General features: G+C 47.4%; 1 protein-coding gene across 11 annotated transcripts in view; it reads left to right on the forward strand.

Annotated features, from left to right (window-relative positions):
* ANO5 (anoctamin 5) overlaps positions 1–16,397 on the forward strand; it is a 323,731-nt gene that overhangs the window by 108,860 nt on the left and 198,474 nt on the right. For 3 of the 11 annotated variants that reach the window (XM_085643607.1, XM_085643608.1, XM_085643610.1), the window contains one exon: positions 13,980–14,021. The exons of the other annotated variants lie outside the window; for them this stretch is intronic. In XM_085643607.1, the coding sequence (XP_085499733.1) occupies positions 13,980–14,021 (42 nt within the window). The remainder of the gene's footprint in view (positions 1–13,979; positions 14,022–16,397) is intronic. 11 annotated transcript variants of the gene reach the window in all.

A 16,397-nucleotide genomic window follows, 5' to 3' on the forward strand; every position in this document is an offset into this window, starting at 1 on the left:
TGGTTGTCCATTATTTTCTTGTAATGAGTGCAAAAGTGAAATACCAATGGCCTGGCCAAATGTCCTAACCGCCCAGTCACAAGTAGTATGTGCATAATGTACACCATCATTTTAAATATTGCCTGTAATTTCCATTGTGCCCTATGTTCTATTAGGTTGTGATGAAAAAGGCGTTTTTCATAGAAGGTCGCAGAATGGTGTGCATAATGAATATTAATTAGGCAGGTCTTTATTTTTTACCTCCTGCAATTATCTATGTGCACTGGGATGGTGGTCCGCAAGGGACATCCTAGCACATACCTATGTTTTGTTTCCAAAAAGGGGAAACATTTTTCTTTTCTTAACAGACCATGTTTCCGAAAAATACAGGTGCTGCTTTAAAAAAAAAAAAACATGCTTCCTGTGCTTGAAAACATCCAAATACATCAGGCAGTGATCTGGACCACTGCCTGTGCTCTCCCGAAGGCCACAGACCACTCCCCTTTATGAACAAGTTATCTTCTTTTAGAAGTTGGTGACCTTTTAATGGTTTGCAGCCACAGCTGTTATTACAACCCATTACATCTCATTACGAATCACAAATACGAGTAAACTCCCTTTGTAGTTGTAAGTCACAAACTCCAATTTATGATTCAGAAAGCCTTCTAAGTCGCAAAAAGGGTATAGTGCATTGAAAAGTTTTTTTTTTTTTTTTTTTAAAGTTATGCAAGTTGCTGGCTTTGGAACTACAAAATAGTTTTGCACGAATGAACTTCTTTTACATGATGAATATTGATCATCAGGGCTACAATTATAGGTCTCGGAGTATTCCTAAATAATTTGATTTCCTGCTTTGTTATGTATCAAGTGATGTGCCAAATAGCATTCTATCTTTTTTTTCTTACCTCAAATAATTCGTCAAAATGTGTTTTCTCTATGGGACAAGAGAGTTAAATAGATGTTGAGAAGCCTCTGTTGTTGATTACATCAGCTGGATTGGAGTCATATTAATCTATTAATAAACAATGGAATTGACCTATATTTCAGAGAACTGTGAATGGGATAATCAAAAGCCCAGTCTATATCTTTGTTTTAAGAAATTAAAATGAATACCTACAATTTTGAGAATTTAACTAATATAAACACTGAGTTAGGTAATAGGAGTTTAGGTAATTAAACATTAATTAAGATGAGAGTAAACGCTTCACTTGTGATGGATACTTCTAACTGCAGGTTCCTCACCTTGTTAAAACCCCCATTTGTATCTGTCCTGCCCTGGAAGTGATGGCCACCATATTGTGCCATCTCCGCGTGTCAATGCCTCTTCCTTTCTTTCTGCGCCTTTCAACATTATTCTGGAGCCAGCTCCCTCTCTTTCAGTGTTGTGATGGAAAACCTTTCCACATTTTTCCAGTGTACAAAATACTTCACCCCTTCCCCCCCCCCCTCCCCCCAAAGAAAGACAAGTTTCAAAATCTGCAAGGAGTGTAACAAGCAGATGTCAGTGACTGATCTTAGTGAGGTTTGTCTCTGGAGTCTGGGATCCTCACATGACTCAACAACAGTGATTTAAATGACCTCTGATTAACCCAAAGGCCACCTGGGGCTTCGAGGCCAAGCTCCACATCGCAGTGCTCCATAGGAAACTCAGAAGGTCTGGTCCTGCTCTAATTTCGAGAATACAGATGTTAAATATGGTAGTGGCAGTTGCAGTTGATAACCTTTCAAGTATTGCCCGGCGGTAATCGCCTCTTATACCACACGAAAATTAACCAACAAAGAGGCAGGCACCGGAGACTGGAAGGCAGGAAACAAAGTTTTTATTCCGTCGGAGTAGAACACATCAGATCGGACAGCAAGGTATCGTCACGAGGTGCTCTAACTGCATCTCTGAGACCTGGTCTCTTATACACACGTTTATGACTTTATTGCAGGTTTATCATACATGGCACATTCTTGAGATCGCTTTGATACATGAAAGAACATCCTCAGAATCCCCGGCTCAGATCCGCTCCCACACATAGCTACAGTAGAAGTCCCCACCCCACCCACAGTAGGAGATGGCTATCACAAAGCTGGACATTCCGCCAATTCCCGGGGGTGTGTGTCGGGTCTCAGGGGGTGGGGGGGCCTTGATCTACTGTAATCCCTTTGATGTGGGGTGTTTCCCTTACAGTAGGGGCAATAAACTGCATCCGCAGGGCTAGGTGATGGCCTGGGATCGGTTCGGACAATCGGGCGCAGAGGAAGGGGGTTTATCAAAGAGATGTATGACCATGTATGGGATGTCGGTCAGGCGTGGGATGTGGTTCCATGGCAGGGTCGCGCAGAAGGAGAGGGTTTATGGCCCATGATTGAGAGAGCGGGGGTGGCCGGCGCGCGGGGGGATGTTCGCAGCGCCAGGGGAATGCGCCGGCGATCGGCAATGAGCAGGGAGAGAGACCAGAGTGCCTAAAATGGCTGCCGTGCGTTTTTCTGTGTGTCGCGCTGGGGAGAGACAAGATGGCGCAGATAATGTTCAGTTACGAGCTACATTTCCACAGTCCTCCCTTTTAACATATCTCGCCAGCTTGTTTAGTTCGGATCTATCCCCATAATGCCACGAACTTCTACCTCGTATAAAACTTTCATATGTTCTGCTTCAAATTTCAGAGTCTTAGGGCAGATGCAGTTTATGAAGAGCGAACATAAGGGTGGCAAACACTGAATCCCTAGGCAACATCCACATAGGATCACAATTGGTATTAGGATAAACGTAAACAACCTCCACCCCCAACTTTTAATAGTGTCCCAAAACCAACTCCCAAGCGTCCATCCTTCTTGCTCCTGGTGAACCTCTGCGGAAAGTCTGTGGAGGTGTTCAATCGCCTTGTAGACTGAGGGTGAGTTATCCGGTACGTAGGTACAACAGCTGGACCCAATGATGCGGCATGCTCCCCCACGATCAGCCAGAACCACGTCTAGAACGAGGCGGTTCTGAAGAGCTACCAGGCGGACGGCCTGAATCTCAGCGGTGTTGTTGGTGAGGATGCCGGCTGTAATGTTCATTGTGGTTTCGACTGCCTGGGTCAGGTGCCGGATGGCACGGCTGTTTGCCATTGGACCTCACAGTGGAACAAGTCCCTTTACTGCATCCATGAACTGTGCTCCAGTGGAGTCGGCTTGTACAATGTCCTTTGCACGTTTCTGCCGGTGATGGTTTGCTGGAGCCACATATGTTGGAGGAAGGATAAAAGCATTGTAGCAGGAGCCTCCCCACCCTTTCGGAAGCCAGGTGTAGGCCTTAGTACCACAGACGAAGTACATATTTGGGGAGGTAACAAAGGAGGGTGGGTCAACTGAGTCCAATGTTCGGGTGATGAGACAGGAACTGTGGCCCACCAGCTGCGTCCCCAGACCTTCGATACACACAAGACCTGTGATGTTGATGACGGATAGGGCCACCGTCAGGGTGGCGGCCGTTCGTTTCCGGAGGTAAGAGAAGGTGGGTCTGGCTGGGTTGTTGAACACCTGCATTTCAACTCGCTCTTTGGCAGGGATGTCCATATGAAAGGAAGTGTTTGATTTCAAAGGACAGAAGGGGGCAGAAGTTTTTCCAGTTCTGTTCAGCCAGAACCCATGGTAGAAGTGTGACATAGTTTTGCCGGAAGTAGCATTGTCCTTGTAGCTTTCTTGCAGGAGGATTAGCCAAGCGAGGCAAGAGCCATGGACAGAGAAGGGTGAAGGGATGAAAGGGATAGAATGTCCAGTGGCATGTGGCAGCAGTCCACAGATCCAGCAGTTGGTTGCATTGGCGGCAAGATTGTGTTGGTGGAGCAACTGTACAAAAGAGTTATTCCAGAACTCCTTACGCCTTTCTCGGAGTTGGGGTGAAAGTGAGATCAGATGGTGTTCTTTCATGGTGGTAGGTTGGACAGTGGTCAACAATGTCTCATGAGCGGGTACACTCTCTTCCACGATCCAGAAGGTGATCATGAGGAGAAGGCAAAAGAGTAGGGTAATAAAAAGCGCGATAGTCTTTGAGCTGTGCATTTTGTCAGTCTTTGGGTTTTTGTAGTGGGTATTCGGACGTCCGGTTGCTTCCATCATCTTCATGTCGGGCGCTTCCATCACCTTCAAGGGACTCGGTAGCGGGCAGAAACACAGACTTTGTTTACTTTCTCTCCTGGAGGCCTTTGAGGTGATGAGGCTCCCAGTTCGAGATTTCAACTTAGTTCGTGGTCTGTTTAGCCGAAGTTCCCTCCTTTCGTCGCAGGTTATACCCTTCTTTGGACGGGACAGTGGGATCGGGACATTTCATTAATTCAAGTGTCTCTGTATCCGGGTAGCAGCTCAGGGATGGTCGGTCTTCGTCCAGGAGTTCTTCTTGGCCGGCGATGTTGTCGTCAGGGTCGGTGATACCTTTTTGCAATGATGTGCGTGCAGCCAATTGCGCTTCCCCTCCACTCGAAGAGCTGTTCGGGTGATGATCAGGACTTGCAGGGGGCCCGTCCACCGGGGCTCCAGACACCTTGCACGCTGGAAATTACGCACTAGCACGAAATCTCCCGGTTGGATATCGTGTCCGGGGCCCCTGGAAGCATCGGTAATGGCTTGCAGCACCTGCTGATGGATAACAGACAATGTTTTAGTTAGGTTGTACAAATAGTCAGACATGAGGACGTCCGGGACGTCGTGAATGGATGTTGGTTTTGGTGCGGTCCAAAGGTTCATGGGCCACCCGAAGACGACCTCGTAGGGGGTTAAGTGGTGTTTGGTGGGAGTGGAACGCATTGATAGCAATGCTAGCGGGAGAGCGTCTGGCCATTTCAGTCCTGTGGTGGCAACTATTTTGGCTATCTTGAGCTTCAGTGTGGCATTATGTCGCTCAACCAAGCCTGCAGATTGGGGATGGAAGACCGCATGGAACTTTTGTTTTATACCCAACCCCTTTAAGATGAGTTGGATAACTTCGGCTACAAAGTGGGGGCCGTTGTCGCTCCACAAAATTCGACAAAGGCCGTAATGGGGGAAGAATTCTTTCAGCAATACCTTTGCGGTAGTCATAGCAGTGTTGTCGCGGGTCGGGTAAGCTTCTACCCACTTGCTGAAAGCACACACAACGACAAGTGCGTACTTCAAGCTTTGGCACCTTTCTAACTGGATGTAGTCCATCTGTAGGACCTCAAAGGGATGATTAGGAACCCCAAACCCTCTCCGGGGTACAGCAGTTCCTTTACCAGAGTTGTGTTGGAGGCATACCAGGCATTGTTGGACCAGACGTTTGGCTGAGTCTGGGATCTTGTCGTTGTGCCAGACCTTGGAGATGAGTTCGATCATGGGGGCAGACCCTATGTGCGCGGGGGGAGTGTGTCATGGTTAGCATGGGAATCAGGAAAGAGTCAGGTAGCAACCATTTGTTCGTGTCTTTAGTTTGCCAGCAACCGTCATCGTCCTTCAATCCCACCCGTGCCCATTCAGTCAATTCGCGTGGTGAGCTGGCTAATTGGATGTCCCTAATCGTTTCCCTAGCATCCTTCCATTTCTCAGTTTGTGACCTGGTCACGTACAAGCGTGTTGTTGACCTATTCTCGGCTGTGGTTCGGGCAGTGATGTCAGCCAGAGCATTTCCCTGTCCTATAATGTCTGTCACCTTCTTGTGTGCCTGGCATTTGATCACAGCTAGCCGTGTGGAGAGGAGGACTGCTTCGGTCAGAGCGGAGACTAGATCTCCATGTAGGATGGGAGTGCCATGGGAAGTCAGGAATCCCCTCTCCTTCCATAGGAGCCCAAAGTGGTGAACTACCCCGAAGGCGTACTGACTGTGTAAATGTTTGCGGTTGTCCCCGCTGCTAGGATGCATGCTCGTGTGAGGGCAATCAGTTCAGCCACCTGTGCGGATCGCTGTGTGATGCGGGCTGTCTCGACAACTGTTCGGGCCGTGGTGACTGCATAGGCAGCTGAGGTGGTGCCGTCGGGGAGCTTGATACATGAGCCATCTACCCACAGCTCTCCGTCAGGATCTGGGAAGGCAGTATCTCGGAGGTCAACCCTACTCTTGGTCTGTTCGTCGGTGAGGGTCACACAGTCATGTATAGGGGACGCATTGGGGTCAGTGTCAGGGAGAGGTAGCAGAGTAGCTGGATTCAGAGTGGTGCATCGTTTCAACGTGATGTGGGGTGCAAGCAGAGTCAGTTCATAACCAGTCAGTCGTGCGCTAGTCAGGTGTTGAGTCTTGGTCTGGTTCAGGAGGGTGTCAACTGCGTGGGGTACTAACACAGTGAGGGGGTTCGAGAGCACGATCCCCTCACTTTGCCGGATAGAGACCGCAGCGGCGGCTACTGCTCGAAGGCAGGCGGGCAAAGCTCTGGCTACAGGGTCAAGAGTAGCAGAGAAGTAGGCACAAGGGCGTTGTTTAGGACCTATGGACTGGGTTAGGACAGACAACGCGCATCCCTCCCGTTCGTGGGTGTAGAGGGAGAAAGGTTTAGTGTAGTCTGGGGTTCCTAGGACTGGTGCTGAACAAAGGGCGTTTCGCAATTCTTTGAAAGAGGACTGGCATTCGGGTGTCCAGGGGAGGGGGAAGGGGGCGTCTTTAGCTAGCAGGGAAAGCAGAGGCTTTACAGTAAGGCTGAAGTTTGGCAACCACTGTCGACAAAAGGAGGTGAGGCTGACCAGGGACCGCACTTGCTTCTGAGTTTTGGGGACAGGGGTGTCTAGGATGGTCTGAATTCGGTCAGGTGTAAGTTTCCTCCCGTCTTTGGATAGGAGGTGGCCTAGGTATGTTACTTGGGGTTGGCAGATTTGTAACTTCTTCCTGGAGACCTTGTGACCGTTCTCTGCAAGGAAGTGGAGGAGGTGAATGGTGGCTGTGACTGCAAGTGGAGTGGTGTCGGCCGCCAAAAGAATGTCATCGACGTACTGTATTAACACCACTCCACCTGGTAGTTGGACTGCATCTAGTTGTCTCTTGAGGGCTTGGCTATAAATGCTGAGGCGCTCAGTGTAGCCTTGGGGTGCCCTACAGAATCTGTATGAACGGGCTTTTAAGGTGAAGCCTAACAGATAGCGGCTGTCTGGGTGGATGGGGATGGAAAAGAATGCGTTCTTGAGATCAATAACGGTAAAGGTGGTGGCAGTGGACGGAATCAGGGCGAGGATGGTGGTGATGTCCGAGACCACGGGGTACTGAGGTATGACTACTTTGTTAACCTCTCGCAAGTCAACAATGAAGCGGTATGCTTTCTCATCTCCCTCGCCTTGCTTCTTAACAATGGGTAGGATAGGGCTGTTGCAAACATTACTGACTACTTCTTCTACCACTCCTGCATCGACTAGGGACTGGATGATTTCCACCAAGGCCTTTTCGCCTTCGGGCGATATCCGATACTGTGGAAGTTTTGGGAGCACCGCGTCCGGTCGGACAGTTATGTGTACGGGGTCGATCACCATTCGTCCTACGTCCGAGTCAGTCTTTGCCCATAGGTGTGAGGGTAACGTGTCGAGTAGGGACAAGTCAGCATTGGTTATGGAGAACATACGTTGTGTGAGACAAGACCTGAACAGATCCGGGTTATCGTGCAGGATGACTCGCACTCCGTCTGGGGAACATCTGATGGTAGCTCGGAAATGTTTTAGCAGATCAAGTCCCATAATAGCATCGGGGGTGTTGGAGGAGAGCAGAAAGGTCGTGTCAGTGGTGTTATCTTCTAAGTCAAAGGAGATTGGTGCTGATAAGGGGTTAGTGGAGGGCGTTCCATCGAAGCCTATTGAGGTTACATGTGAGCCAGACAAGGGTGCCCTAGGAATCAGTCGTTTAGATAACGCACTACGTGTCGCCCCAGTATCTACCAGAAATGGGGACTTTGTGCCCAAGACCTTAGCGGTGACGTAAGGACCTTGCTGGTCAACACGGAGTTCGACTGGATCCCTCCCTTGCCCCTGGCGGTCCTATGCAAAGTCATGGGTGTTTTCGTAGTCGGACTGCTGGCACTGGTTCGGTCGGGGGCGATCAAAGGTGTTTGGTCTGCCTGGCCTATCGTTGGAGGTGTCGTTCGTGTACCCTCGTCCCTGTCCTCTACTTCTGGGGTCATATACTATGTCTCTGGTGTCTCTATTTTTGTTCATTTCCAGGAGGACCGGGCACTGGGATTTCCAGTGTCCGAACCCTCTACAGAACGCACATTGGTTCCCGTCTAAGTCTCTTCGTCCAGTGTAGGGTGCAGGTGTATGGTCTCTAGGGGGTAGCTTTCTAGGGGCGGTTGGTTGGTAATTTCCTTTAGGGGGCTCCCTTCCTATGGTCACCCCTTGCGAACTGTGCTATCATTACCCTCTCCTTTAGTTCCTTTTTCTTTTTCTCTGACGCCCTATCGTTCTCATTCTTTTGATGTTCGTAGTATTGGGCCATCTGGAGGATAGCAGCGGGTTTGGAGGCTGCCCAACTACTCTCGCTGGTCTGTAGCTTCTGGGAGACTTCTTGTGACAGACCCTTCACATAATTCTGGACAAAGAGGTGATGTCCGGTTGCAGTGGTCATGTCCTGGCCACTATAATCGGAAAACACTGTCTCGAATCGAGAGAAGTATTCAGACACATCCTCCTGGGATTTCTGGCGACAAGCCGTCACTATTGACCAGTCTACCTTTCTTTCTGGGATTAGAGTCTTCAATTTCTGTACGATCTTGTCTGGGAGTTCCAATATGGCTTTTAGGGGTTTTTGTCCAGGTTCTCGCTGCTTATCTATGGTATCGAGTTGTACCCAGGTATATCCGAACGGCTCAGCGTGGTTGACTTTCCGGATTTGCTTCCACACATCAGCCGGCAGACATAACCCGAAGAACAAATCGCTATCCGCTAAAGTCATTATGGTTGAACCTAAGGCCGTACCTAGTTCGGTGTAGAAGGCCGTCGGGTTCTTAAGTCGGGTAGGGTTTTTCTAAAGGTCAAGATGTCTTGTCGGTACCATGGCTGGTAAACCCAGTTATATACAACCCCCCCCCCCTTCGCATCTTGGTGGTTGATGTCGTCGTGTGTTCCCTGACCTCGTGGGTGGACCCAGTAGGGGGCGGCTTCTTTGATGGGCATCATGGTATCAGCCTTCCCTGCCTGGGGTTCAGTCGCTATGGGGTTCTCTGCTTTGGTTGTCTGTCTGTGTTCTCTAAGATGCCGGAAGACTTCGAGTGTACGAGTGAAGAGGTTCGTTACATCGCCCTCTCCTTCCTCCCCAATGTCTACCTTCCTATACAAGGTCGCTAAGCCTTCGGGACCTCTATCTTGGTACCTATCCTCATAGGCATTCAGGGTGTGATAACAAAGTCGTACGACAAAGTGTCGTCTGCGGTTGTCGGCATACGAGTTATACATGTCTGTTACATATTCCTCACTTTCTTTTCGTTCTACTAGTGTCCTTACTACCTTATCGATTCCGGCTTGTTCATCCTTAGTTAGTCGATTCATTCTGGCGGAATCTTTCTTTCTCATCTCAGGGTCATCTAACGTTATTGCTAACGTTGTGTTCAGTACAAGAGGCTCGGCCGGCGCGGAGGCCGTGAGGACCGTGGCCCTGGTACTGCTTTCACTTGCGTTTGGGGGTTGCGGATGCTGTACTACAGGTTGGGAGGGGGCGTATGGAGGGGGCATGTAGATGATCGGGGGACCTAATAGCAATTCGTCATTCGCTCGTTGCTTGGAAGGCAACTCAGGGTAGAGTGTAGAGGAAGTCCTAACAGGGCACTGGCCTGATGTTTCAGACTCTTGTTTTAGTTTAGCTTCCTTTCTCTCCTTTATCTCTTCCTCTAACTTTCTAGCGGCAAGGTGAGCTGCCTTTCGTAATTCCCTTTCTGCCTTTACTTCTTCCCTCTTTTTCCGTTGCGTTGCTTCTTTGCGCCACATGCCGGTACTGTCAAGCATAGTAGGCGTCGTTTTATTACTACGTAGAGCTATTTCTAGTGCTTCTATTTTATGGTCATCAAAGGATCCCATCAGTGGCCACTGACTTTCGGAGTCCTTCTTTGTATATTTGTGCCATAGTTTGCTATAAGCTACAGCGACTAGTCCATATTTAGTAAACATGTCCTTATTAGGGGTGCCTTCCAGAGGAGCCGGATGGTTCATCTCTAATAAGCGGTCCGGGCAGAACCAACTACCAATCAGTGGGGAGAAGACAGGCATGACGGGTTACAACGGGGACAAAAGTCTGCACTACCTATCTTTTCACTGCTTGCAAAGACTAGACAGAATATCTCTATTCCACGTTATTTGTAAGCAGAGAATACCTCCAAAGAACCAATATCGAACAACCAGTGTTCGGACAATCAATCAATCAATGGTGAGAAAGAGATAGGCACGACGGGTTACAACGGGGGACAAAAGTCCGCGTTACCTACCCTTCACTATCTGCAAAGACTAGACAGAATATTTCTATTCTACGTTATTTGCAAGCAGAGAATATCTCAAGAAGTACTATTCTTCAAAACAATCAATATTCGGTCAATCAATCAGTGGGGAGGAAAATAGGCACGACAGATTACAATGGGGGACAAAAGTCCGCGTTACCTACCCTTCACTATCTGCAAAGGGAGAGAGAGTATTTCTACTCTTCCCCGTTTGTAGGCAGCGAATACCTCAAAAAGAACAATCAATAAGCAATACTAGTATTTAATCAATCAATCGTTTCGCAATTTGTCGTGTTATGCGACCTTACCCGGACCGCATGGACAGTTTCTCGTCTTCCGCCTCCAGCGCCCGATCGTCCTCTACTCTCCGTTATTGCCACGGCACTCCTGATGGTTCCCAGTCAGGACCGTAGATCACTCAAGAGAGGTCTGCTCGGAACCAGTGAAGTTCGGATGATCGGCTGCCAGACGAGGGTCTATCGGGCAGGAGCTCTCCCGATCGCTGCAGTCGTTCACTCTGTCGTCAGGACCTCTCCCACTGGATCCACGTGTCGCTGATGTGCCCCACGCTTGGGACGCCAATTGTTAAATATGGTAGTGGCAGTTGCAGTTGATAACCTTTCAAGTATTGCCCGGCGGTAATCGCCTCTTATACCACTCGAAAATTAACCAACAAAGAGGCAGGGGCCGGAGACTGGAAGGCAGGAAACAAAGTTGTTGTTCCGTCGGAGTAGAACACATCAGATCGGACAGCAAGGTATCGTCACGAGGTGCTCTAACTGCATCTCTGAGACCTGGTCTCTTATACACACGTTTATGACTTTATTGCAGGTTTATCATACATGGCACATTCTTGAGATCGCTTTGATACATGAAAGAACATCCTCAGAATCCCCGGCTCAGATCCGCTCCCACACATAGCTACAGTAGAAGTCCCCACCCCACCCACAGTAGGAGATGGCTATCACACAGCTGGACATTCCGCCAATTCCCGGGGGTGTGTGTCGGGTCTCAGGGGGTGGGGGGGCCTTGATCTACTGTAATCCCTTTGATGTGGGGTGTTTCCCTTACAGTAGGGGCAATAAACTGCATCCGCAGGGCTAGGTGATGGCCTGGGATCGGTTCGGACAATCGGGCGCAGAGGAAGGGGGTTTATCAAAGAGATGTATGACCATGTATGGGATGTCGGTCAGGCGTGGGATGTGGTTCCATGGCAGGGTCGCACAGAAGGAGAGGGTTTATGGCCCATGTATGAGAGAGCGGGGGTGGCCGGCGCGCTGGGGGGATGTTCGCAGCGCCAGGGGAATGCGCCGGCGAAAGGCAATGAGCAGGGAGAGAGACCAGAGTGCCTAAAATGGCTGCCGTGCGTTTTTCTGGGTGTCGCATTGGGGAGAGACAAGATGGCGCAGATAATGTTCAGTTACGAGCTACATTTCCACACAGATGTGTTCTCTGTCCCAAGGCAGCATGCCACCCACCTCCAAGGTTTTAGGTAAGGCGAAGTAGATGAAACATAAGAAGGTGAAATATGGCTTCCCTTTGTCCTTATTAGAAGATGTAGTGCAGCCTTTGGGTACCTCCAAGTCTCAGTCCCCCACTTTGAAAAGTACACCTATTTTTGCAGGGGTGTAGCTGGGTCAGTAAGATTGAGGGGGATGTGAGCTTCAGCATTTCTGAACAATCACTCCGTCATATCATAGCAAAGTATATACATGAGAAGCAGGGCATGGGGGAGCATAAGGGGCAGTGGAAAGGGAGAGCAGTGCTGATTGTTGGGGGGTACTTAAAACACAATGTTTTGTAAAATACCAATATTTTATTTAAAGTTCAGCAGGAGAGGAGAAAAAGAGTATGTGTGCGTTTTTGTCTGTATGAGTGTGTAAACATCACAGCTGCAATTCAACACACACATTACAATGACCTCCTTAAAGTACCTGTTGATTAGGGGTGTAACTCCCCAAACAACCCCCCACCCCCTGAACTACACCCCTGCATGTTTCTCCCAATCCAGCCCAAGTTCCTGTGGCCATCCGTGATGCCACAACCGGTTACAGCTTTCAAGGAGGCTATGTTGCAGATATGTGGCGCCCTCTGGTGTACCTTAGACCCTTATATTTTTGAGTTGGCTTGCAGTCCGGCTACTGCCAACAGTATTTTCCCTGATGCCATCTGTGCTTTTCAACCACGTTCCATATACTGCCCCAACTCTGGGGCAGATGCCAGCTCCTACTCCCAAGGTAATGCCAAGACCTGTACTGGTTCCTCGTGCATTGACGCTGACATTGAGGCCACGGACGCTGGAGCAAGAGACCATAGTCCTCTTAGACAGAAATCCATCACGACCTTCAAGTTATTTCCACCTCAGACACTTTTACACTCCCACTCTGATACATTTGCATTGCACTATAGATTCACAGCTCTGGAGCCACAAGATGACAACCTATTTCTAGACCTTCGAGAGGCTAATGGCCTTGGTATCCTACCTGATACAGGCCTTATTTCTCCACCTGGCCTCTCTGCAGATGAATATTCCTCATTTGTGATGGTGATACGAAGGGCAGCAGAAGTGCTTGACCTTCAGCTCCCCTTAATGGAGGTAGAAACCAATGTACTTAAAGATGTGCTGCAGCCAGGGCAGACCACCCCAGAACCACTCCTTCCTTTTAATGAGACGTTGACAGACATGCTTCTGAGCCCCCGGCGAAGCCAGGATCTTGACCTCCTGTCAACCTCCAAATAGCCAGGAGATACAGACCAGCTCCAGTGGGCCCAATCTTTCCTACCCTAGCACCTGACAATCTATAATTGATTGTGTTGGGTAACATTATCGTGGTACGTATGAACCCCAAAATTGATGAAACAGCTGGACCGATATAGACACAGAATTATTGCCCACTATCATGACGACTCATGGGTTCCCCTCCCAAGGTCTTCTTGACTTCTGTGGACTTATCTCAATTTGTAATCTTTTTCTCTCTTTTCAATTTTGTGTCATCAGTGGTTAATTTGTCTTCGAAAGCTACAGAGTACTAGCCTCTTAACTGTTAATCTCCTTCTTCTCACCTAAATCCATAAAGACTGGTAGTGTTTTTATTTTCCTATCTCTAATCTCTAATTTGGGATAGTGTTAAAAATGGGTGGTGTACTTAAGATTTTTGTGAGGTGGGTAACTCTGCACCCAGCTGGGTGAAACTTTGAGGTGTCTCCTTGCATTGTGATTTAGTACTGTTGTTACTGATAATAATTTGACATGAGAAGTTACCTTCTTTAGTTTAGTAACTTTGTATTTTGCAACCCAAAACATTTGTTACATGCAATATGGCTTCCATTAATAATTTAACTGTATGCTAGCATGACATACCTGTTAATGTTTAGTTTTATTTCTAGCCCACCATATACTTATTACACTTACCTTTCTGTTTGCACTCCCACTTTGCTGCAGTGCAAACCAAAATGTTCAATTCTTAGCCCACTTTTCCCCTTCTTTTAAGTGAAGCATGACTATGCAACAGTAACACTACTAAGTGCCTGCTAGATGTTACATCACTGCTTTGAATGCACTACTGCAAGAGTGTTTAAACCCCCACGGTGAACTCCATGCATTATAATTATTTTTGTGTTTCACAGAGAGCGCGAAAATTTGGTCTATTCCTGAGTCGGCGTCTTGGGGTAAACTAGTCCTGCTCTGCAGTTTTGTCCAATAGTGTTTCTGGGTGTGTTTTTATGATGTGGCTTAAAGTTGAGAGAAAACGGAATCGTGGTAATAATGTTTTGGTTAATCCATATGTTATATATACTGAGCTGATTCCATATATGATGTGTTATATTACGCTCAACTAAAAATAATCCACTCACACTTGCAGCTGAAGCTTCGTGCTTTCATTTAATTTGAAGGAAAAAAATCGCTGTTCCAATATCCAGTCCTAATCAAAATATATTAGAATAAACCTCAGCTTTGGATAAATGCTGATACTATTTCTTCTTCACAATAGCTATGGACTTTTAATTTGATGGGAAGAACTGCATATACATAAAAGAATCCCACTAAGAAATAAACGTGACTTAATTCACCTTTAACAAAGAGTAACATTTAGCACAAGGAAACCTTAATCACCCGCTGATGCTAAATTAAAACCAAATTAGCGATTTTTAAAGCAAGCGATACCTACATTAGTGTTCCGGAGGCAAACTGCTTTGAAGAAATATGCAAGGCTGCTAAACATCAGTGTTAATACAATATTTATCTTTATTACTACTTGTGACTTTCTTATGAATGGTAAATAAATGATTATCACAATCAAGAGGAATTAATGATGCAAAGAGAAAAACAATCTCAACACAGATAAATATGTGAAATTATTTGTGAGTTATACAACAACTTTAAATGACATGATTGCTCTTTCTGGTGATCACTCCATATACACGAGCTACTCATTGCTATTTATATCTCAAAATAAAACTTGTGTAACAAAGATTTCAATTTATAGCACCTGGCCCAAAACTGATCCCATAGTGTTAAATTGAAAATGTCTGACAAATCGCTAAATATGATCCTGTGTCCTTCCGATTTAAAAATAAAAATAATAATTAAAAAACAAACCAATTACTGTATCCATTTTTAGGTCTCGCCTTGCTATCGCGTAAGCGATTGCAAAGCGAGACTATTGTAAAAGGACATTTCAAAGTGCTCCCAAAAGCGGATCACATGGCTAGCACGCGCACAATCACGCGCATCGTGCCGCCATGCACTCCGCTTTTGGGAGCACTTCAAAGGGTCCGTTCCCCCGCCCCCGCCACGCTCCGCCGGGCTTGTCTTGTTATAAATCTGCCAGGTGACGGCGCGCGCAGGGCCTTCCTCCCTCCATCGCCAGATCCCAAGTGCTTCACTCGAGATAGGGCCCAGTGTTTGCAGAACTCACGCTGCGCGGGGAGCAGCGGGGTTTCAAACCTCCCTCCCACAGCCCGCACTAATTAACCAAAATCTGATTACGTCAAGCCACCAAGGGGAAAAAGAAAACACGAAGGCAGCTGCACTTTTCACTTGGAATACATTTCACTCATGTATCACTTTTCCTTAAAATCATCGCAGATACAGTTGCGCGTATTTACTGCAAGGCCACCGAAATGAGTGAAAATGACACGGAGTTCGCGAACTAATTAAGAATAATTAAGAAGCCGAGTTTGGCATCGCGAATACACGAGAATACATAAAGGGAGCAGCGTCAAAGCCCTGGATGGCGCTAATTTGGGCCACTTAGAGCCTTGCATCAAAGTTATCAGGCAGACGCGAAAGGTCTCTTAAAATGGACGTGGCCTTTTCACTGAGGGTGCGATGGCCGCGCGCTTCAGCCGGTCCTTCTATCCGAACCGTGCCCGGGAACATCACACTTCAGGCAAACTTCAATCACCCACAACTGAGTTCCTCGCGCTGGGGCAGGGGTGACAATTACTCCTATATTTCAAAGAAACACCCGGTCCTAATCCCGACCCTCCCCCACCCTCTTTCCTATCTTTGATCCGATCAGAGGCTGTTTTCGAAGGTGTCGAAGACGCTTCCCCGCCTGATGCGTGACGCTGTGAACAATAGTCTTGAGTCGCAGGATTTTTGAAGGTACATTTATTTTGTCAAATGGTGATCGAAAAATTAACACTCCCGAACACCGATAATGTTTGCAACAAAAAACACGTCATGATCGGTTTCGAATAGGAGATCCGGCAATCGCTTTCAAACACGGGTGTCTTAGTGTCACAGTGCAACGAATAAACACGACAAACCATTTTCAACAATAACAATTCAAAATAATTTGTCTTCGAACGAAAACTACGCTGGCTATTGCTTAATACCACGGGTTGACATTCTCCCTGGGATTAGTTCGATAGCAAATTAATCTGATAGAATATTTCATTTATGTTAATTTAAATGGCAATACAAGTTTAGAACAGAATATTTTATTTAAAACACATATTTATATTCATCAGCAAAATCACATAAATGGAATTTGTGTTAAGGCAGACCTCCGATGTCTTTTGTAAAGTTGCCAATGA

The sequence above is a fragment of the Triturus cristatus genome, chromosome 3_1, assembly GCF_964204655.1.
Source record: "Triturus cristatus chromosome 3_1, aTriCri1.1, whole genome shotgun sequence".
Classification (NCBI taxonomy): Eukaryota; Metazoa; Chordata; class Amphibia; order Caudata; family Salamandridae; genus Triturus; species Triturus cristatus.